Source organism: Phalacrocorax carbo, chromosome 2 (genome assembly GCF_963921805.1).
Source record: "Phalacrocorax carbo chromosome 2, bPhaCar2.1, whole genome shotgun sequence".
Lineage (NCBI taxonomy): Eukaryota > Metazoa > Chordata > Aves > Suliformes > Phalacrocoracidae > Phalacrocorax > Phalacrocorax carbo.
In genome coordinates, this window is record NC_087514.1 from 22,379,890 (window position 1) to 22,405,031 (window position 25,142).

Sequence of the window (25,142 nt, forward strand, 5' to 3'; positions counted from 1 at the left end):
AAGCTTGAGAATTAGCTTGTCAACAAGTTTCTTTTCCTACAAAAAATATGTTTCTGCAGTCAGTTTCAAAACACCAAGTAGTCTTTTGTTCTGATGTTCTTTTTCATATAATATGGCTTTTGGAAGATCAAGAAAACCTCTAATTTCAGCTGCACTGATATCCATTCTGAAATTACTGAGGCATTCTGCATTACTGAGGCAGAATTAGTTCACAAAGACAGCTTCATCCAGTCTAGGTAACTAAGTGTTTTTATTTAACCTTACTTTAAGTAAGTACCGTATTTTACAAATTTTGAAAGGAGAGAGCACCGCAAGTTTTCTGCCGGAGTATATAAAGGTACCACATTATTCCAAAGACTATTTAAAATCACAAAGACACTATTTAAAATCCCATCTCTCCTGTGAAAAACACAGTGGGTAAAAACCTGTTGTTTAAGGTAAAGTAAAAGACAAGTAAAACAACAGAGGAACAATTCTAAGCATCACCTCAAAAAATTCTTAAAAGGCAATCTAAGATGTGTTACACACCAGAGTGAAAATATAAGGTTTATAATGGTCAAGCACATATCTCAGAATACTTCATCAAAAGCCACCTCAAAGCCACTACTCATAGAGAGAGCTTCTACTCCAAATCTTCAAGCCATTGGAAGAGGACTCTGCAACACGACATTTCATTATAACAAGAGGATACCACCACTGGCCTGTGTCCTACCATAGTATGCCTCATATATTATATAACTAGACATCTACTTAAAAAATGAAGATAACTAAGTTCTATTATCTATCAAGGAAAGTAACTGAGATTTTTAAGAAGAGTTTTCATAGTCTGAATATGATCTTTTCCATGGTTCTAGCTGATTCTGACAATAAATGAGGTAGAAGAGAGATCTGGTGTAGCATACAGCTAGGGTGAAACAGCTATAATTTACTATATTAGTTGGAATGAATAGAACATCTCATGTGTCCTGTGGATGGACTTCACCTTGTTACAAGACCTGATGATTCCAACATGCCTTAACAAGTTATAGGCGAAGCATAGAATGCTCTCATGTAGCCAGAATATTCCCAACAATTTTTGAACAAAAGCAAAGATCTTGAAGAAATATGAGTCTACATAATATGAAAGTAAATAAATAAGAGCTTCAAAAGAAGAACCCTTTAATAAGAATTAAGGATGGAAGGATGTCCAACAACCAGTCCCCCTTTTCTGGCATGAAAATAATTCAGAAAAGCAAGAAAAATGGAAAGTAAAACAAAGTTCTTTCTAAGATTTATTGAAATATTTGCTATCCAAATTCCCTTTCATACTGCTGACCTTCTCCTGGTTTTTAACAGCTATTTAAAACAGGGCAGAGTCAGTCACCAAGTTTCACTTTAGAGAAACAGATCCACAGTCTGGCTTTGTGATGGTGGTTAATAAACCCTTGACGTAGATCTCAAACTTCCCAGCATCTTTTTAACTGCCATGCATTAATTTTTTGTCCGTCTTATACAGAAGGAAGAAAATCTATTTAAACTAGAGATCACAATCCTTTAGCATCCCATAACACTGCGTGAAGTCTCCTGAAGATGCATCATCATGGACACCGTTCACTGTAGAAAATCTGAGCTGTTCAAATCAGGGTGATTACAAAAATGCAGGTGTCCAGGGCTTTACAATCTACTGTGCAATTGCATTTAATGGTATCTCCGGTGCTTTATCTCCTGGTGAACTCCAGCATGTTTGTTAGGACAAACTGGTGAGCCTGCCTACAGTTAACTCACTTGTTCAATTGTTTCAGTTTCAGTGATAACTTTTAATTTTGTTTCTGGTTCTTTCTGGTCTTCTAACTTTAGTGAAACCTACTTAGTTTGGATAAACAAAATCAAAGTGTGCTTCCTGCATTTGTTTCTGTTCCTCAAGTGGTTCACATGCCATTTCTGCCACCACTGCACTCAAAATCTGTTTCACTTCATACAGTCCTGCCATCCAGGCAAGAGCTTATTTTTTAAAAAGAGTAACAAAGCAGGATTTCTGTTTTAAGAAACCCTGTTTTGTCTCTGATTGTTCTACCTACTTTGGGCTTCTTTGAGATGTTACTTTGCAAATGCAAGCTAGGAAGTCAAACAATACACATTTTAAAGGGTTCTCATTTGACCTGGATTTTAAACTACATTTCCACCATTTGTTTTTAGTCCTTGGGTCTCTCATAAAAACAAAACAAAATAAAAAATATGGAAAGGCAACCATCTTTTCATATCACAGAATTTCTGTTTCATTGCACTTTATTTCACTCCAAAAGCCTGTAAGATATTTCAGCATACCTGATGGTTTGAGAACAGAGATAGATATGATCTTCCCCCTTAATCCTACTTATTCTATGTAACATTTAAATATGTCTTTCACCAAAATTGTCCTGGGACACAGCACCTTCAAAGGAATTCATGCTGAAGAGAACAGCTGGCTTGACACATGGGCCATCTGGTGAGTGCTTATTCCTGTAAGCGGAAGTGCCTAAGGACCATGAGTAACACAATTGCCCAAGAACAGAATATAAATATATCTTTGTATGATTCTACTTCATATGTCCTTAAATCCATAGACATCAGAGCGTAGCCTCCAAAATCAAGCATAATTTGAGGCTTTTTTTTTTAATCTCTTGTGTTCACTGATTATTAGGATACATCTTGGAAAATCCCTGTACAATAAGAAATATATGAGCTCAGCTGATAATTTGTCTACAAATTTTCTGCTGATTCATGTCTAGCTAAAGGAGAAACAAATCTGCAAGATGTAGATAACACCATCTCCTTATCCCTCCATAGGCAAGTTAAACTGCTTAGAAAACATTACTTTTCCCTAAAATGTATTTTCTCAGCAGCTTTACCCTTGTTATATTGGAACTAGGGGAAAAAAGGCTGCCGGGAGATCCTGAGCATGCAAACTGCTCCTGGGAATAGAAAAACTGAACCCTCTCTGTTTCTCTGTAGTCATTATGCTTCGGTTTGCAAAAAGGGAGTAGTTAGAAAACATATATTACTTATGTCTGTCATATTGAATTGTAAATACCATAATAATTTACCTCTGCTTGCTTGTAAGGTTAATTTGAATTCACTTTTACAGAAAATGTGCAACACCTATTAACATTACGTACAGCTTCAATGTCACCACATAAAACACTTTAACAGTAGGATATGTAACATTTTCAGAAAAGAAACAAAAAATAACTCAGTTGAAACTGTATGAGAAATTAGATCATTTCACAAAACAGCTATCTATATTGGAACTATTCTGGAGTCAAAAACTTCTGTGAACATTTTTGAAGATCTTTAATGTCTATGAATTATTAGAACCCTTGAAGTTATTTTCATTTTACAGATGTTTCCTTAGCATAGGATTAGCATTGCATTTCCTAAATTTATGTTACTAGAAACTAGCTTAGAAGTGGGAAAGGAAACATTTCTGACTGCACCCTAAAAAACACCAATGTTACTTCTTAACGATTCTTGAAACTGCAAGTCAACCTGTTTATGAGAAGTGAATTTACGTTACTGTCTCTTAGATACAGAAAACCATGTCACAGTGTTTTGAATTTTGTTTTTAGAAAATCATATTCAAACTAAGTAACGTGCAGATATTATTAATTAGCTAGTTGCTTCAGATTAAACTGAAGTATGCAAATCACTGGAAACATTTTTTACCTGATGGCATGTGACACTGGAAAGAACAGAAGCAGGATGATGCATCCTGGTTCTCTGAAATGTAATGATTCTAAGATACTCTATATGGGGAAACGAATATAATACCTTTTAAAGATTTTACATAGTTTGAAGAAAAAAGATGTATCAGATAAATTTTACTGTGATAGCACAAGTTGAACTTTATTATAAAATTGTGCATGTTTGGCTGTATGACAGATGAATTGTTTTCCCTAACATAAAGTGGCTCTGGAAGAAATACAATTTCCAAACTTCTTTTCAGCATAATACTTAAGGTTATTAGATGAAAAAATATATATATATTCAAGGCAAAGATTTAGGACAAGATACTTTTTTTTTTTTTGGGGGGGGGAAGTTTTGTTTATGCAGACTAAATTTATTTTATAACTTTGTCTAAAATTTCTCTACTATCTTGAAATACTACTAGTTGAATAAGTTTGCTGCAATAATTTAACTATTCTACTTTTTGTATTACAAAAATGAATACTTTTGGGTTCAGAAGTAAGGATGAAACTTTCAGAACTTTTTAACTTTTTCTTTTCCTCGTTATTTCCTGTTTTTATTCACTGACTCCAGACTGTCAGTGAAATGTCTGGAAGAACAGTTATTGCCATCTGCAGGAGGAGGATAATATTCCTTCTAATGTGTTACTAAAGAAAATATTCTATCGCCTAGCAATAAATCAATATTAATTCTTGTAAGCAAAGACTTTACTTCCAACAAATGAGTCAGAAATACCATAGGCTAGAAGGGCCACAGAGTTAATTTCATGTTTTAGTAGAGTTTTCTCACTAGAAGTGTTGCTGAAGGCATTCAGGCTTTACAAAGGAAAGACCTCCATATGCTGAGATTCCAAGGCCCTGACCCTACTTCGATTAGCTCCATTGAGCAGAACCAGTTTTTACAGAATAATGGTGGTGTGTCACATATCCATCCAAATCTTTCATATATACTACTTGCCATATGGATGCTTGAAGTCCCAGTTATATTCCCTAAAATTAACTGCAAGAGATTATGTAGGTAAGATACTTCAAAAAGAAAAGAATCAAAGAAATGTATTGCCTTGGGGAAATCTGATAGAGACACGTAGCTTTTTCCTTTCATGACAAATGGCAAAAATTCCTCAAAACCACAAATCTGTTGTTTGGAAAAAGGTTGATAAACTGGCAAAATTTCCACTGATAACTTTGGGGCTGCTGTCAAAGAAAATCAACCCATTTAATAAAGAGAAACCCTCCCAGTGACCAAACCGAAGAAAACATCCACGCTGCTAAAACCACAGGCCTCATTGTTACGGTCAGAATTACAAATGATAACAATGAATTCTGGGTGAATACTCGCTCGTATGCCCAGCTGAACCACCGGGAGCAGCTCTCCGGTGGCCGTCCCAGCAGTACCTTCTCAGGCTGCTGCGGTACGGGAGGGCCGCGCAGGGCAGGAGGTGTGCGAGGTGAGGGGCCAGCCAGCTCTCCTGCCTCTGACAGTGCTCGGTGGCCTCTGAACCACCTCCTGTGAAGCAGATGGACAAAGGTCCTGCTTCTTCATCTCAAATCCTACATGTTTAAGCAAGCTTCATGCAAGCACTGCACGGGAACTTCAGGTCTATCCTTTCTACTTGTGTGCCATGCTTTCCTTGTTTTTTCAAGGTCAATAGCCTAGCAAATTGATCTAGCAAAAATGTTTCCATCTAGCTGAAGCCACTGCTCTACCCTTATCTTTCAAATGTGAATAATGTCCTTTTTGCGCCTATTCTGCCCAGCACAGGATTAAGCAGTACAAGCTGCAGTCTGGTGTGATACGTGCTATCATACATTATTATTCTCATTTTTTTGGAGCTCCCTGACTGTTGCAGCAATTCAATTAACTTCATATATTGTCTATTTTTGAATGTCACACTTTGGCATCCAGATATTTCGTACATATTTCCCAGTTAATTTTCTTTTTTGTTTCCCATAGATTTTCTCACTTATTATCATCATAACATCAGTTTTAGTACATCTTAGATAAATAATTCAAGCACAGTCATGCTATTTTATACATTAATTGTTCAACAGCATCTTGGAACTTTACAGCTTAAATTCATGTAGGAACTGTAAACCGAAATAATTGAGTTTACTATGAGAAGGCGGCCACGCCACTCTGAACCAAAATAGTCTAATGGTTTAGCAATTCGCATGTCTATACAAAGCAGTGCTGAAAGGAAAAGTTCTTCTATTACAGAAAGGATAAAAGGATTTGAGATAAATTGGCTGGAGATTGGTCCAAAGAGCACCCAGGTGGTTTTAAAATATGATTATTAACGCAATGGCTACAATTTCTTAATTGAATCTGGCTCTGATAGAAATCTTTTTATATACATTTTTATGTATATTTGATATATATGTTTTCGATATTTGTTTTTCTGGAAGACATTTGATATTTGCAAAAGACTTTAACTCATTGCCAGGAGAGTAAAACTCCAGACTTTCTGTTACACTTAGTATTTTTTGTGGGTTGTTTTTTTTTTTTTTAAACAGAAAAACATAGTTTTCTGCTATTGAATTAATTTTGTTTTCAATAAACTCCAATAACTAATGAATATTCAGAGCCAAAATAGCCTGATGATTTTATTTTTTATTTTGGGGAGTCATTTTTTCTCTTTGAGATCCATTGCAAAATTATAAGGTACTTTAACAACATTATATAATGTATTTAACCTCTGCTTTCTAGTTATATGATTAGCAATAGAAGATTACACAAAAACTAAGAAAACAGCTGACAACGGACTGTACCTGCTGACAGATAAAGACAGACAGTATCAGTCTACTTTCAGATTTTATATTTCAGCCATAATCACGATATGTGAATGCAGTAGTTGTGTTAACCATAGTACTGCATTTAAGAATACCCTAAGTCTCTAATAGAGACACGGATACTCAAGTTTAACAAATAAATTAGAAAAGCTTCAAACCCAAAGTAAATTAAAAGAGAGCTTGAATTATATGAAAAAGAAAAATGACAGCAACAGAAATCTTTTCTGAGTTTGCATATCATTGACTAAAGAATAAAATACTAGAAATCACACCAATCCTCATCTGCATTCAAAGTCACTAAATTATTTTTAACCCATCAGCAAAATACAGCTTGATAAAAACAGAAGTGAGAGATGTTTTCTATATTACCGTGCATATAGTGCTCAAATCTAGAATTCTGAATTTACTTAATCTAGCTACATTTTGTCTTATAATTTAACTTTAAATCCTGTATTTATAGGAACCAGAACTGCAACATCAGCAATTTATTCCACAAAATTTTTATATTAGAAATACAATAAAATACTTAATTGAAAATATAAATGCTATCACCACGATGGGCCAGAGTGATTCTCTCCGCCATTGAGTAGTCAAATTCCTTACATATCAAAAATGAGCATGACTGATTAGGTAACCTAAGTGCTGTCAGCCTTTTGAGAGTCACAGGACCTGTCCTTCCAGACCAGACAGCTGGTTTAGCTATTGAGTTGCTTGTCCAGAAATAAAATTGCTGACTTGTCTGTAGGAAAGCCCACAAGACATGGAACAGGCAATAACTAAAGAGCTCCTTCATACAGAAAATTCTTTCTCAGCCTGGTTGGTGTTTGGGTTATTTCCTGAAGTAAAAAACTTATTGGTGTGGAGGTGGGGAAGGGGAAGATGAAGGGAGCCTATAAAACTGTGCACAGCTATTCTCATTTATAAGCCCATCAAATTCTGCTGGTTACGCCCTTAGTTTTACATGAATTTTATAGAAATTAATTGCATGGAATATTTCCATGTGGTATTATCTCTGTTAATTTTTGCCGCCTTAGTTATTCTTTAGCATAGCTCCATTCTAATTATTTCATCTTTCCAAGTTTTATCCAGATATCTAAAATTTTAAAATTTAAACTGATATGTTATAAAGAAATGTATACAAAACAGATTTCCAGTTTCTGCACTGTTTTGAGGGAATATGGACATCTAACTTAGCCTCCATTTTTTATTCGATGTTTTGACTATTTCTAATTACATCCTTAATAACAGAAGAGAAAGAAACAATTATAGAGTCAAAGAGGCATATTCATAATTGTTATAAATTATCAAATCAGGACTGGGAATATCATGATCTTCCCAGAACTCCCGAACTCTAAGCTTAAATTTTCAAAAGCAATTGCCAATTCAAACCCAATATAAATGAACTACAGCTTATATACAGTAAGAATATCAAAGGTCTCATCAACCTGTTTGCTTGGATGTTTGTTCACCTCCTCCTCCACATGGGTTTCAAGAAGAAAAGTGATGTGTTCCTGCTAGCTATCTTTGCTGCTCTGTGTACTGCTGTTTTGATTTTTAAGGAGGAGACAAGGGCATTAGATCAAACGTTTGAATCAACAACATGGGTCAAAAGATACACATGTACCTGTACCAATGACACACCTACTCACTGCAGGTTTCAGAGGAAAAAGGCAGTTCTTGGACACTTTTGCACATTGTGACAAGACTGAGAGTTAAGGAGATCTGCTTCTGATGTATTCAAACTCAACCTCTTCCACCTCCAGTGTTACAGTTCTTGCCTTTTGCACATTCTGTCACACAGGTAACCCATAAGGTGGTACTTGATTCGTTGCTGAATCAAAGTGCCTCAGTCTGAAGAACTGCAGCTTTTCAGTGTCTGCATGCTCCAAGGGCATTTCAGCTGCATCTGTATTATTTAAATAAACTGAGTGCATGCTTAACTCTTTTTTTTCCACAGCTTAATTTGTCTTGGTCTTGCTAACAGGTTAGAAGATTGCAAAGTAGCGTGCTAGTAGGCCTAATATTACTAGTCTCCTACACCAAACACAGAGAATTATGCTCATATATTTATGATGCGTAGTGTCTTACAAATATAAGATTTCAATCTTACGATTAATATGAATCATTAAAGGTGGAATTGGAAAGTCCTCTTTGGTGTTCTGTATTATTCTCTATTTGGTACGCTCTTTTCTACATTTGGTTAAATAATCTAGTCACGAGTTCCACAAAAATTTCAGTTTTTATCTGATCTTTTACCCCAGCTTTGTTCCTTTTTGCTCTAATATACTATATGCCTAACTACTACATTACTGACTATTACTCATTGCTATATTCTATGACTGGATTTCTCCGCCTTTTTGTAGGTCATTATTTTCTCCTAATAAAACAAATAAAAAGAACTTCATGATACTTTGAGGTTTAAATGTGTCAGCTAGTTGCCAGTCTCTGTTTTACCTTTGTTCCTAAAGAAAACAGTCTTTTTCCACTGTTCTAAATCCTACATAAATCCAGCCCCCTTTAGTTTGGCATTCAACACTTTTAGTTACTTAGAGCCTTTTGAGTAGTACATACTCAGGCTAGTATGGCCTGAGTTGATGGAATTCTCTGATTCTGCATTGATTTCACATTGACTGCTCTACGTACAGGATGTATCTTCTCCCTTTTTTCTCAGTAACAACAAAGCTTTTCAACCCTCCACAGTCAGTCTGCTGGGCAGGCTCCAGCCATGGGGGCAAGGAGAGAGGAATGGCACAATTCGTCGCACTTTTTATCCTTGGTTTGTCAGCAGGGAATCTGAACAGTGGTGTGAATGGCCAGGGCAAGGACTTACTCACTAAGCACGGTGCTATCGATTTGTTTGCCAGAAGAGCTAATGGCAGCAGCGCCAAGCAAGAAGCAAGGCAGAGAGTTTCAGAGAGGTTTTAAGAGGTAGTTTGGGTATTGACTTCAGAAGTCAGATCAACCAAATGGGTTCAAAGCAAATCTAGGATACTGCTCACTCAGCTTCTCTGGGCTTCCATCTTGGCCCTCCCCTCTTCATAGGGCATTTTGCTTAAACACTTCAGAACTGGGAAGCTTAGTTTTTATGCAAGACAATAAACTAGTCCTAGAAAGATTCTTGAGGAAAATTACATAAATCAGGCTAGTGTTGCAGAGCCACAGCATGGTAAATGGCTATTTTTTTCCTCTGGTGGAACACTGTTGTGCTAATGTGCTTTTTTTCTGTAGCACCAGAACTGCACGTCAGCTTCTACCAGCACTGCAATTCAGACTTCAATATGTATCCTATTTAGTACAATTCTGCTAGTACTCAATATTCAGTAATAAATAGCTGTTCTAATACCAGAAATACTTTAAGTAATCCTTAATGCCCACACTGTTTTTCCTCTCATGTCTCCTTATTTCTGACATGCTTATATGAAAATCAAATATATGGCTTGCTTTCCTTATGTCTGTGCTGAAACCAAACTTAAGCAACTTTTGCATTTAAGAAAATAACTCTTTCATATATTACCTGACAAACTGAGGTATACAAAATATTATGGAAGCAGAATACTTAGTTTTCCAAAAATAATGAGGCATGTATATCAATATTAAAAATGCAATCTGCAATTTTATCAATCATTAGGAAAAAATCTAAGGGAAAATAAATTTCATATTTCAGCAGCTTCTAAGAACACAGACGCCTGGAAGTAAACTTTTCCCACAAGCTTCTTAATGTATGACTATGCACCATAGACGTGTACGTACCTTCCTATAAAGCCTCTAGTATTGACTTCCAGACATAGAAAAAAATTAGAAAGGTATAATACAGGATGCCTATTTTAATATTTTAATATTTAATACAACTTCTGCTGTTACAGTTTTCTCAGCAAGGAAGGATATTTTTCTCAACTCAAAGTAATCATGAGGGACACATCATGAGTTGCTGTTGACTTCAATTTAAAAAAAGAAATAGAACAGAAATGTAAAAGAAAATTCCATGTACTAGCTTTCCTGAATGTTGCTTAATGCCTAGTTACTGACATTTTTTGCAGGCATGGCACGCCTGACTGCCTGCTTGTGCCAGGTGACAGATTTAAAAAATCAAAGTCACTGGATTGTACACAGAACATGAGATTTCAGTCAGCATTTGACATTTGTGTTTCAGTTCATGCTTCCAGAAGAATTTTTGTAGAAACCAGGTAGATAAATTGTACTTACTCATCTTCCATCTCTAGGTAATATATGCGCTTAATTAAGGGGAACTGAAGCAGTGGTAGCAAAAAAGTGAAGATGGAACTCTCATATGGCTTATGAGAGTTATGCTTCTCATATGGCTTTAAAACTACACAATTTTAAGAATACATTTTGAATTAATACATATATGTGAATATTCAGTGTCTAGTTCCACAAGTTCATTGATAGAATAAATAACTCACTTTTCAAATACTGAAACTACACTTTGGCAGAAGAATAAATTAACTGTTTATTTCTGGAGACAATTTGTTTGATGTGTGCAATAAATAAATCACCATTTTCATAAAATAATTCCATTTATACTTTTCCTCTTGAATACATTCCAATAATACTGAAGGTAAAGTTTTAATAAAAAAGATAAAAGATCTGTAGTGAGGCCCAATAATATGGTGTGGGTGAAATGGAAAAACAAGGCTAGGAAATGTTTCCTTAGGTAGTTATGTTCTATCCAGCTCCTTCACATGAGAGGCCATTTATTCTTTTTACTCCACACCAGTCCTACTTCTGACTCAAATTTCAGTCAAGCATTGAGGGAGCAGGAAAATTAGCAGAATAAGACTAGTTATACATGCAGTACATAAAGTGATATTTCTGTGGTACATACAATCGTAACACTTGCGAGAAGGTCTGCTCACAGCATTGTGCTCATCTCTAAGAGGTAACACCTTTCAAAGCTGACAATATAGACACACGTGAAAATAATTTTGCCATAAGTGTCAACATAAGACAAGCATCTAAACGTGACAGTACACCATGCCCTTCCTACATGTTGATAAAAGTTCCTATGCCTTCTGTAGTAAAAACTATATTTGTAAAATACCCAAATAGTTATGCAGCACATCTACGGAGTTTTTAATTATTTTGAGCCATTTTCACAGTTTTCTTTTTATTTTGTCAGTTCTGTTTTCATAAATAGTGTTTTCCATTTTGTCATTGGCTTCGCTAAAGCTCTTTCTCTATTTTCCCACACTGAAATGTACATTCTGTAAAGTAATCATATCAAGTATATTAGTTTACATTATCTGCAAAACTAATGATACTTAATAAATTTGATTATTTCCTTGTCCTCAAATATTAAATAATTAAGTTTACAGCAACTTCACCAATCCTTGGAGCAAGGAACCACATCCTGGAAATAAAAGTCTAAAACAGACTTCTCTTCCTCAGCCAGCTTTTATAGGTCAGAAGTCTTATGTTTCCCACTTACGATCTGACCTCAATTAATGAAGTTTTTTAAAGGACACCAAATTATTTTTGTATAATAGAAGTTTAAATTGAAAATACCTTGAGTATTTTAATTAACACACTGTATTTGACATGACCCTGTTCCAGATAGCAGGAAATTTTGGATAGTAAGTTTGGGGTTATACTACTATGAAATGATTCAGATTTTTGGCAAAGTGCCACAGCTAGAGCGGAAGCTTATGCTGATGTATAAAATACTTTCCCAAAAGCTAAACTGCCACTATTAAACTAAGTAACATTATGTTTTCCACTTTTCAGTAGAACAAGATAATCCTATGTTCAACTATATAAAAGCCATAAACAGGTTTTAAGAGCTCTCATTCCATCTGTCACTCAGTAAACCTCTTTTTTCCTTCTCTTTGAGCTTTTAAATCATGGCCCTATTGTTCATTCCAATGCCACTTTTATTTGAAAAAAGTTATCCCTCTTAAATTGTAGTAATCAAGAACACTCTGTGTTAAGGGTTTTGCTGCATGTTTCCAGTAATTTTATTATAGACACACAAGAAACTCTTGCTGAAGAAACAACCTCCCACTAATCTATTACCTTCTAAAAGGATATTGGATATTTTAGTTTAGCATATTGTGTTGCTTTTCAAAACAAAACTCCCTTGCCTTAGAATGATAATCTTGTTCCAGCCTGGAATCTGATCCTGCTACCTGTTTGTACTTGCTCATTTTCATTTGGCGATTCCTCTCTTCTACATCCATTGCACCTGTTAATTTAAAACAAAAAAGAAAAAAAGAAAATAAATACACAAGCAGTCCTTAATTCCAAGTTTAAAGTTATGCTTATGGAATTTTTAACAGAAAGAGATAAAATCTGATTTACTTAAATTACAGTGTGTATAATTTTAGTCTCTGAATTACAGTTTTGCAGAAAAACAAAGAATTGTAAGAGGAGGAAAAGAGTAGATGATAAGTAAGTATTTCAGCAGAATCTTAATAAGTGTTGTATTATCTACACAGTTCAAATGAAACCAACTTTGTGCAACAAACGAATGTAAATGGAACAGAAAGTTTCCACAGAATAGTATTTTACTATTTCAAAAATATTCAAGAGAAACTGTGTCTTTAGTTTAATAAAAAGGAATGCAAAGATAACCTGCTTATTTTGGGTGAAGATCCTTGTTCTGCATTTGTTATAGTGTGATACCAGCATTTTTATACCAAATTAATAACCAGGTAAGAAACACAGGCTGGCAGAGCTTCTGTTTACCATTTAAGCATATTCTTACACTAAAAACAATTTAAAGATGTATAAAGGAATGTCAAAGAGCCACCCACTGGCATCACTGTATTACATTCTAATGCCACACAAATTCAAGAATGATTTAAGGATTCACTCTTCTTGGACCAAACACATGATTAGTCTCAGTTAGGGATGGGTTGGGCATGATTTGATATGACCTGGGCGGGAGCTGGTTTCAGCCAACTGGTACTGTAACACCACAGTTTACTATGTAAAATAACAAGGAGGTAAGTGGCAAAGCTGATGTGAAAGACTGAGAAATAGAAAAATGAGAGGAAGACAACAGCCCAGAATTTAAAAAAGTTTTTCAAACAAAATATTTATTATATACAGACAAGTTTGATTCTCTTCTACTTTAACATGGTATAAATTAAGAGTAATTCATTATTCACTGAATGCTAAAAAGCATTCATTTAGACTAACATTTGTCTTAAACATTCCATAATTTTAACTCAGAAGTTGTCTAGGATTAAAATTACAGAATCCCACATGTCATAAATAGAAGTTTCTGTACGTTATATATATTGAACAATCTGAACTTTTATTTATGGAACTGAGATGGGAATATTAGATTCCAGTGTACTATATAAATCTAGTTTAAACTCTAAATCTCTGTTTTAAGTTGTAAACTAATAGTAAATGGAGGCTTTGCACAGAGCCTCTGCAGGGCCCCTGAGGTTTGTATTTTCTTTCTTCACAACAGTAATGGTAGCAGCACATACTGTGAGAGAGATGACGTGTGCTACCTAAATCTTGCAGCACTTTGCTGGAAGGAAAAGGGTGAGAGGAAGAGGGAAGGGAATAACACTAAACTGTATTGTTATCTATAAATGCTCTGGCTTCTGATTATTTTTGGCTTTCTGATCTTTTCTCTCTACAGGCAACACGAATTGAAAAGCCTGCATCAAAACTTTTAAGAGAAGTGAAAATCAACAAAAATGAACGAAAAAGAAAAAATGGTGTTTTATAGGGAAAAAGAAAATGAAAAGAATTTAAAAGACAGCAACAGATGAAAATTCCTAAAATAAAATATAGCTAGTTTTTCCTATCACGATTTTCCACAACCATTATAGGCCCCAAAGCAATACCTGCCAATTTATCATTAAGATGCAGTGATATTTTTAAGGATCTAGTTTTAAAAGCTCTAAAGATATATTTTCTCTCTTGAAAACAAAAACTGGAAAATTATATTTTTCTTTTTTCAAGACAGAAGTAATTTAACAAAGGAGATGTTTTTCACCAAAAGGGAAATTATCTCAAATTTTCTTATGAAATTTTCTTATTAAATCATCACATGTGTTCTTTTTCCCCAGATATTCTGCCACATTTCAGGATATTATACGAAGCGATGAAATAACACCTCTTGAGCATAAATTAGAAATTTCACAATTACCTGTGAAATTATTCATTCTTATCTGTGGTCATTTGGCAAAGCGAAAGTTAGATTTCCAATTGCTTATGGTCTGCAAAACTAAGCACTCTGAAATATGCAGTTGAAAATGAAGTATAACACATAAGCCCTCCGTGTGAGTCCTCTGTAGCAAAATAAGGAAAATTTGTGGCATATTTTATTCTCAAGAGAAAAACAAGACAGCATAATTTAGGGGAAAAAAATAAATTTCCATAAAAGCTTACTAAAAGAAAATCTAACTTGCTCTTTATTTTTGAAACTTGCTATTTATTTTGCCTTTAACAAGTAAGTGAATTCGGTTACACACAAAAAGAGGGCAATGGAACGTTCATAATGCAGATCAGCTTTGGTTGTACTATACATGGAGCTGACGTGCAGGAAGGGTGCGCAGGGGTACTGGCTGCCGCAGGCTGACCTCGATGTAACTACAGCCAGCTGCAGCAGCGTGGTCTGGATGGGAGTAGGAAAGGTTGAGAGAATGTCATGGCACTTCTCATTCACGTGGTCCAGCGTGAACTCATGACACACTAAGTGGTAGAAATGCAGGGCTATCATCATCTCCACTTCTGCTGGCAAATTTATACTTAGCTGAAACCTATGTGTGGGGTTCAGCAGCAGCAGAAAGGACTTCCAGGTAGTTCAGTAACTGTCTGGGTTCATTAGGAAGCTCAACTCCTAATATGATTTCGGTAACCAAGGCTGAACATCAGTCCTATACTAAGGACTTCACTGTAATCAGAAGGTGTACCTGGAGTGTGTGCAGACAAATCAGAACTAACCTGAATCTAACTACTAGTTATCATTAATGAAGAAAATGTAGGACCATAAGCTTTCACTCTGGTAGCACAAGGTTGACTGAGCCCTTACGTTATGGAGGTCCTTAGCTACTGCCCAGCACAACACATTTTCAGGACTATAGAGACTGACCCTAGAACAGCTAAAGCTACTTCTGATATACTTTCAGGTACTATCACGATGTAACAAAGTATGTGCAAACAAAGTTTGGCCAGGCAAAAGTGAGTTCATTTGTACACTTCTTCCTTAACTTCCTTACAGAATTTTACTTCTAGACAGTAGCTGTGCCTCCAACAGAAACAGTCAATGGCACGGTCAAACTTCAACCATAGGAGCACAAAAAATTAAGGAAGAATGGTGGAAGAAGAAAGCCTGATGTTGCTCACCAAACACAACCGGTTCATTACACTGTAGGCAACATCTTGGAGTCTTGCTTATTTTGAAAACCTCTCTAATGTTAAAAAACTCGTGGCCTGAAGGTTAGCTCAGTGGGGTTTTCAGCAGCACGGGGAAATTCAATACCAGCCATTCTCCGTATTTTTAGAAGAGAGTGTGCTGAGGGAAAGCAGCACAACCACAATGCAAGCACGGTCCTGAAATGCCAGAGTAAGGCACCCAAGTACTGTGCACAGCTACCCTGTAACCTGCCCTTAGACACACAAGGAGTGTAGTGAGAGACTGATTTGTGCCAGAGCTTAGCACCAGCGACTAAAGTAAATTAAGCCTTAGGCCACATGAATTGTACTTTAACCTTTGTTTTTATCTATGGAAATGTAACCAGTAGATAAGGAAGTAAAACTTTAACTACAGGATATTCTGTAACAAGAGATAAGGAATTGTCTCAAGACACAGAAAAAAAGGGTGCCTGGAGGCTGAGGGAGGAAATCAGAAGAGAAGGCCCCAGATGCTATTAACAGAATTTGATGAGCAGAAGTGCCATCAGGATATCAAACGACCTACAGAGACTATAAAAACCTGTAATAATTGACCTCTTCAGAGATGCCCAGCTTGAGCTGTAACTATTATTGCATATTAAACATAGTAGAAGGAACTCTGATTTTTTTATTAAAGCAGAACATAGGGATGAGCCCTTCTGAGGTGGCATCCACATAATTCCTAACATGGTCTAGGTGGCGTCTGTATAATTCCTACAACAGGACTCAGGGCAGGCAGTAGAATCACTGCTCCAGCTTTGAATGCAAACTATTATTTTCATGTTCTAACTTGAAATAAGACTAATCTAGTTCACCATTAAAGCTTTCCTCGTAACTGAAAGCTCAGTGTTTGTTTCATGATAAAAAGTTTAAGGGGCTGTAATCAGTGGTGTGGTTAATACGTAACTTTTTCTGACCTCAACTGCCCATAGAGTCACATTTTTACAAGGAGATAAGTAATAATTCAATTCAGCCTGGAGCTTTGCTCTTCAGGTCAAATAATGGTTACTCTCTAGGGTAAGACTCTTCACTTGAGAGACTGGTCCACACCACAGACAAAAGGGACAACAAAATGGCCTTATCACCCAGCTTAGCCTAAGGCAAACCTACCTATTTAAAAATAAAAGTAAAAACAGGTGGGAGCTGTGTTCTTTCATTCTTTATTTCATTGCCATCTCCAGTGGGAATTATTACACTATTCCAGCTACTAGAGATGCTGGCAATGGTGATGTGTTTGGAGCAAGAGTTTGCTGTACAGTGAGGCTTCTGGGGCACCGAGAGTAAAAGGGAAATCTAGCCTATAGAGGCAGAGTGGAGCTTCTCTTAAAATATTAGGACAGATTTAGTTTTGTGTAAGCAGGGACAAGAGGGATACAAAATTTGGGAGGCATGGCAGCTCAGGCATGGGGGAAAGCTACTGACGAGGGGACTACAGAAACACTGAGATTTTGGAATTCAGAAACCTGTAATAGAGAGGAAAAAGGCAATGTGCAGGCAAGCACACTCTGCCTGGATTGGGGAAGACAGAATGGAAGTCTTAAGGTGTATGAGAGCCTTCTTTAGCTGATTCCAGTCTCTTTCTTCCCATTTGTCAACCTAACTTGACTCCCTTAAAGCAAAGGAAATACATTTGGGAAAGCCCTTTCTTAGTTTCAATTTCCTAGTGTCTATCTTGAAATTAAAATTGTGATCCAACTTTATGGTACACATTTGTTTAAACATAACAGATCAAAGAACTTAAGGACAAAACCATGAAAATACTTTGAATAAGTTACCCTACCTGTATCCCCATTTTCTGGATCTGCTTTCTTTTCTTCTATAAACAAATGAAAGCAATATGTAAAACAAAAAGGGGGGGAGAGAAAATGCGGAAATAATAATAAAAGCAATATAAATCATGCATTAAAAAGGAAAACTGAAAAAACCCACCAAATTAATTTAATTTGATGAGTTTAGTCAACCAACCAAGTATGGTGCTCTACATCCAGCGGCATATTCACTGCATGCTAGTGTAACCATTTGTGCACTCTTATTGAAGACTTACTGGAGGGAACCAATGGGTATTTCGTGCACTTCCAGAATCATTAACACACTCAACACAAAACAGAGCAAGGCAGGTGTCAGACATAGTTCCTTTACAGTTTCATTGAATAGGATGACACAAAAATAAAAGTAAAAAATTTGCTTGTGCTGTATGTTTTATGCAGTGCACGCACAATGTTAGTCTAATGGTTCAAGCATAAAAATTCAATGTGTCAGAATGGTTTTCAGTAATTACTTTAAATCTTCATTGGTTTAATCAATTCTCATAGCTTCTACAGGTTACAAGGTTTAATAATGATATTACTGTAGCTTGTCTTGGAGTTAAAAAAAGACGAAGAACAAAAGACACTAACAGCAATACTCAGAACCCAGTTCATCCACATAAATCCAGCTAACTGATGCCAACAAATATGCTGAATGCATATCAAAGGTTGTAAATGGCTCAGGGCATTCCTTTGTCACAAAGAAATGAAAATACACTGGATCCCTATCAAATATTTTGGCAGCCCATAAACACTGCACTCTGAAATCCATGTTTGGTAATTAATGTGAAAGAATTTTAAGTCAAATGAAATTTACTTTAATTAGAAATATATTAACTTTTAAACAGATTCTGTTTCTTTTTCTTACTGTAAGCCAAAATGGTGTTATATTCAATTAAAACAATCCCATGAATATGGAGCAACAACCCCCAAGCTACAAACCAAAAATAGCATGTATTATCAGAATTAAATATTTTTCCAGAATTATTGGTTATTGAGGGTTGCGCACAAAATTATGATATACTTTATAGTATGCAGACTGAAGAGGGAAAAAGAGCTGTTACATTTTAAGGAAATACTATTTTGTAGATGGGTATCAAAGCAGGGGATGAAGTCATACTTAAAAAGAAATCATACTGGGGAAAGATAGAAGTGTAAGAAAGAAAAATATGCTCCTGCAGAGAGCAAAAATAATGCAGCACACTTTGATAGGATCTGGCATCCCATCCTGTGTGGGATCAAGGTTGTTCTTCTGCTGGCAATTCGTAGTGGAACTGTGAGGCAAATTAATGCAAAAGAGATATGGCAAGTCACAAGCCTACACTTTTGGAAATCAGTGGATACCAAATGGGTTCTTGAACCCTCTCCTATTCCTCAACCTTTCCTGCCCCATATTGTACACAGTTGAAAAATAAGGCCTTTTGCATTCTTCTGCTGTGGCCTTTGGGTAGCATGGCCTATATTATCTATGTGGGTTGTGGATATTGCTAGGGAAATAGCAGAGATAGTTGTGTTTGCTTTTCAAGCTTTCAATTTATTTTTTTTAAATTGCTGTCACCAATATAAAGGCTATGAATATAACACTGTCTTCTACTGCTTCATTACTTTCTAAAGCAGAAAACAATCTGAAGCAATGCCACCGATTCAACATAAAGCAAAATAGATGAAAGTGAAGTAAGTCATTAAAATACCTTTGAGTTTGAGCTCATACAGAATGATATCTCTAAGTTATTTCACACATATGGTGAAAAGAAATCTTTACTTTGCCTGAAATATCATCTTAATACGGAAATCTAATACTGTATAGGACAATTACTTTTTTAAAATGCCTAAAAGTCCATCCATGCATATGTCTAGATGTCTTTCACCCATGAGTCTTTAAAGACATTGTCAAAATAAGGGAAACCTGAAACCTATCCTACTTTCACTTGTTCTTGCTCCATATTTAAAAGGTATATAGATTTTTGAATTTTAAAAGTGCAATTGAAATGCTATGACATTTATTATAAATATCTATAATACATAAATCCTTTAGACTTCTACAAGAAAGGTGAGCACAGTGGATCCTACTCTCCAAGCTGAGGTTTCAGTTGTATTGTGAAGAGCTCTCTGAAGAAGTACTAGAAACATAAGATTGAACTGAGAAAGATCTCACTAGGGCGGGAAGAAGCAGAACTGAACAATATCGGTATTGTCCATTGACAAATAAAACAATGCTAACTTCTCAACAGCAAAGATCTTCACAGCAGCTATGGGCCTAATCATCACCTCTTAAAAGAATTCAGAGCAGGTTCAGAATCTTGATACTAAAGTATTTAATGCTTTTGGTTCCCCCAGTTATTAGGTGCTCAAATCAAAAAAGCTATAAAGAGCCTTAATGTCTTGAAAATACTGAAAACCAATAAATCGCTATGAGATGATTTTTAAATGTCTCAAACTGAATAATATAAAGTGACAAAGTCACCAGTCATTCCTAAAAATCTTTGTCTATTTCTACTTACATGATTTATTCAATATCATCACATTAGTCCATGTTTTTCTACATTGCTTAAATTAACTTTGGTTTACAAAGCAAAAAGCATATACTGTATCTTTGTATATAAACTTATCTCAGTTTCAGAACTTAAGTTTTTCAGAATGTAACAATTTGGAGAAAAAAATCAATGCTTTCATGATGGAGACATTTCTGTACGTTACACAAAAACCCTATATGTTTTCAGCTTAATCAGAATGCAGATATATTGAAGTATATTGATGAAATATAGAGATGAACTACAGGGATAGAGAGATTGAAATGCTGAAAGATCCTCTCTCAAAACCTTCTTCCACCATCACAGCTGACGCTGCTATTATAATGACCACTGACATTTCATTAAATAGTAGACACAGCCGTCTCTCCCTGGTCTTGTAATGGTCTATTCTTTCTAACAGGTACTTATATAGCTAATAGATATCTAACAATCTAACACATATCTGGAAGATAAAATGAATGGAAAAGAATTCTAATCAAGAGACTCACACAAGCGCAGACTTAACAATAACTAAAACTGATCTAAAATGGCCTTGATCGGCTATATTTTCTTGGAAATGCCTTAATTCAATGAGCTCTGCTGTTCTGACGGCAACCTGGGAATGCCATGGCCAAAGTACCCTGGCAGCTTCACCCACCTCACCCCAAGAAGTCCCATGGAGCAGGGACCCCAAGTCCCTTGGAGCAGAACATGACCATCTCCGCCCATGTCCAAACAGAATAACAGTTCCACAGAAGAAGCAGGATATCAGACTTCCCCCTAGCCTTGGATACTGATGGCAGCACTGAACATTTACTCAAAAATTGCTAACTTCCTTGGGAGGTTAATGGGGAGCTTGACTCTGCAGACATAATCTTACAAGTGGGAGATGCCAGGCTTAATAGTATTCATCCCAGGGCTTCTTCCTTCTCTCACAGCTGACTGCCTCAAACTTGAGGATAGAGCCTGGTTCTCTCTTGAACTGCCTTTCCTGCAATTATTTTTAGCTGTACAGGGATCAGTTCAACAGGTTGGTTCAAGATAGTACTTTCACCTGGGATCCACAAGAAAGAGGTTTGCATCAGCTCAGGCTGGGGCCTAAAATAAGCCTAGACTTCCTTGCTTTGAATGAAAGAAATTGTAGCCTCCAACACTGGAGGATGTGTATCTTATTACAACAGACAGACATGGAACTTTTCATCTCTGAGTTTAGGCATAAGATAGGACAATGACATAAAATGTTTTATGCTTCTATTTTTCATATTTGCCAACACTTAAAATCAGCAATATGACTAGCAGTTGCATTTATAGAGGCGATAAATTAGCTTCTTAAGTGCTTTATTGAAAATTGAGCCTAATTTTTCAAAGTAGTGCAAATTATTAGAAACCATTTTATTTTAAAAATCAAATGTATACATAGGACCCTAACTTTTGGTAAGTACTTCTAAAAATGCTAGCCAAACTTCTTACTAGAGATTTCTCTTGAAATGCTATTTATGAGAATATGGGAAAATCAACTTTATACTAAAAAAAAATCCTGAAACAATATTCTTATCAAAAAGGGCAAAGGAAACAAGATTGTCTCCTAAAAGCAAAATATAAAAGTTATTTGCTTTGAACATCAAAACCTGTCAGTTAAAGTTCTTTCTCTCAAAGGACTAAATTTCCTCCTATTTCCTATTTCAATTCCAATTCTACCTCTAAGAAATTAGTTCTAAATTTTGTCTTTCTGGCTGTCTACAGTGTGAAAAATATAACTGCCTAACTGCTACAGGTCTAGCAAAGTATCAGGTTATGTGTTATATCAGGTTGCTGAACTTCACTCCAGGGCTGAATCTGTGCAATGTGCGGCAAATATAAAAAAGTTATTTTTGCAGCGAGCAAGGCATTTCCAAGAACTCTGTGATCCACATCACATTCTGAATGAAAAGAATAAGGCTGACACCTACAGAAATGTGCAACAACAACAACTAAAAAGGTTTACATGGTTTTTTATTACTGCTTAAATGAGATTGAAATGTCAATTACTGTCCTTACAAGGGTATACTAGAATGAAGACCATTTCAGTTAACCAGCTTCCTAGTGGGGCAGCATGCCTTTGCATTCCTGTTTTCTATTTGAGAATTGCTTGGTGGTTTTGTTGGTTTTTTTTTTCTTCTTGGCATCCAACTTGACATACTAAACAAAGACTGAAACCCAGGGACATTTTGCACAAATTAAATTTTTATCACAAAGCTTAAACCATGTTAACAATGTTACTTTGGATTATTTGCAGAATGCATGCCACTGCTTAGTAAAGCTTAGTAAAGATGGTGTGGTGATCTAAGCTAGAAAACTGAAGAATCTCTAGAATCAGGGCTTCATAAATTGACAGACAGGGTCAGCTCAGGTCTTCATCACTAGGGGATAGATCAGTGCAGCTGGTAAAGACAAAGGTCTCTTGAAGCAAGCTGGGAAGTTCTATTTTGCATGTTTATTAAAGTAATGATTAGGGTTATGACCAGGTTTTTTTTTTTATGGTGTGTGGATCCTTTTCCAAAGTGATGTTTGCTGGGTACTCTCTGATATTTGTCCTTGCTGCCTCATACAAAGGTGTGCATACTTTTTGGCAGCCTTTGAAAAATACTGAGTGCCCACATGGAGGAAGGAAGGAAGAAAGAAAGAAAGAAGCAGTAAGATGAATATTAGCTAAAACACCCTATTTCTTTTCTTCAAAGAATTCTGGCACATCCTCCCTATATGAAATGATATGCAATAGGATTTTTAAAATGTAAAAGAAAATATCTGAGGGGTCAGTGGGCCCTTACATTCCATACTCATAAAAATCCATTCAGATCAGCCATGCTCTAGACTCTGTATTGTCTTCATGAAAGCCTGGGCACTGTCTTATTGTTAAGCTCTCCAACACCCTGCTTGCCAAGCATGCAAGCTCCTCAGAGTTCCCACCACTGGTATACTCCACAGTATAACCACACAATATTTCACATTCTGACATAACCACTTCAAAACAGACACAAACACTTGATGATAACTATGCCTCTGCTTCCAGAAAAGCAAACAGCTATTAATAGAGATTCTTCAGCCATCCTAAGAATGCAAGACAACTTCTTTAGCATCTCAATAACCAGAAATACATTCAAAGATTTAACCAAAGAACACAAAACCAACAGTGGTGTATGCACCTGCATGTAAGACTCAGGAGAATTACAAATTCAGCTAGCAAACCTTCAGTGATAAAAAATATATATACATAATGCTATTCTGTCTTTTGCACAGTTATGTTTTCATTTTTAATTATATAGACTGATATTTTTACTATTTTTCCTTCAGCAGACTGAAGATTAGCCTTTATTTACGTAGTTCAATACAAATGGCTGTTTTGGGGGTTAGATTTTGAGGCCTTTGGTTTCTGGTTTTAATCCTAATCAAAATTAAAAATAAAGACAAAGAACCTCCCAGCCATCCAATATGATACATCTATTAGCGTGCTAAATACCTTTAAACTGAATTTGGAGTTTACCTATCCCTTTGGGTTTTGTTGAACAAATACAGATTTAGAATCTTTAAATGTCTCAGTTACAGCCTAAGGCATCAGATTTTAACCATGCCTGTCAAACTAAATATCACAGAAGCCTTCAGAGGTGCAGAAGTCATTTAATCATATTTGTGCTAAAATGTTACAATTCCATCCAGAAATTTCTTTTTAACATAAGAAAGATGGAAATAGAATAAAGAACCATCCTGGTCTTTAAAGGAAAGTGTGTCACTGAATACTGACTATAGCAATACGTCAAAAATAGAGGGGTGTCATGTTCTGTTTATGAAGGGTAAGTGTTTCACAGTAAATTCACTCTTGGAAGGCTTGAAAAACCTCTCATGATACTGTAAAATAACAAAAATCCAAATAACTGTGCTCCTTGTCTTCTACTGCAGTTGATCTCTTAAACTCTCTTGATCGTACAGTCTTTTTGCCCTTGCTTTCTCCAACAGATTATTTGCCAAACACTTCTGCTGTTTGGCCCTCCACTGTCCAGGGCTCTTCCAGTTCAGTCAGCCATATTTAATAGGGTTTTTTAGTTTTTGTAGGCTACACCCCCAGCAATAACGTTATTACCAAGAAACATAATTTTCCATAAAAATGATAAAACACAGAAAAAAATATTTCAAAGTCCCTGTCTATTTCAATTTCATTCTCAAAGTCAGCAAAAACGCTAATCAATCCTTCATATGCTCTTAACATGAAAGTTTTGCTCCAGTTTTGTTGCAGAAAAGAACTGGAATCTCTATTTCCCTGCCTTTCATGGCCCTTTAGAAATGGAGCTGTCCCCAGTACTCCATCTTCTAAGTTCCAGCCACCTCCTTAGAAAGCAGCAATGACTGGGCATCGCTACTCCATCCCATCACACCTTGGAATAAACCTATAATTAATTAGCTAGCCCTATTTCTGCTACATGTGAACTGACTGCCTCATGGATCATCCTTTCCGTAGTTTTGGTGATCAATTCTTGGGTATAGTTACTTAAGTCAGGTCACATCTAGGCCTAAACTAATTTTGCAAGGCTGAAGAATGTTTTCTGCATCTCATATGTTTGAAGACCACAGTAAGTATTAAGTATAACTTGCAACTGCAATGGTAACTGGTTGGTCTGAACCATCTTACTGGTGAAAAGAAAGATGTCCACTTCATCACTAAGGTTCTTCGGCAGGCAGGGGCTTACTTCCATTGCTCATACTGAATACACAGGGAGATGAAGAGGCATATGTCTCCCTGACAGTTTTCACAATACTTAAATCCTATGAAAAATTAAGTTATTTGCCAAATATGATTTTAGAAACAAATTGTGAAAACTCTGCATCACAAAGCTCCTCGTTCATCCAAGAAAACAGTGTTTGGTCATTAAGGATGCTATCAAGCTGTAGTGCTGTCAGAGAACAAAATGTATATTAAAAAAATACTATTG

At 35.9% G+C, this 25,142-nt stretch overlaps 1 protein-coding gene across 1 annotated transcript in view; it reads right to left on the reverse strand.

The window, feature by feature from the left end:
* Positions 1-25,142, reverse strand: part of RIMS2 (regulating synaptic membrane exocytosis 2) — a 339,727-nt gene that overhangs the window by 81,674 nt on the left and 232,911 nt on the right. The window contains exon 17 of the mRNA XM_064442256.1: positions 12,590-12,690. Within this exon, the coding sequence (XP_064298326.1) occupies positions 12,590-12,690 (101 nt within the window). The remainder of the gene's footprint in view (positions 1-12,589; positions 12,691-25,142) is intronic.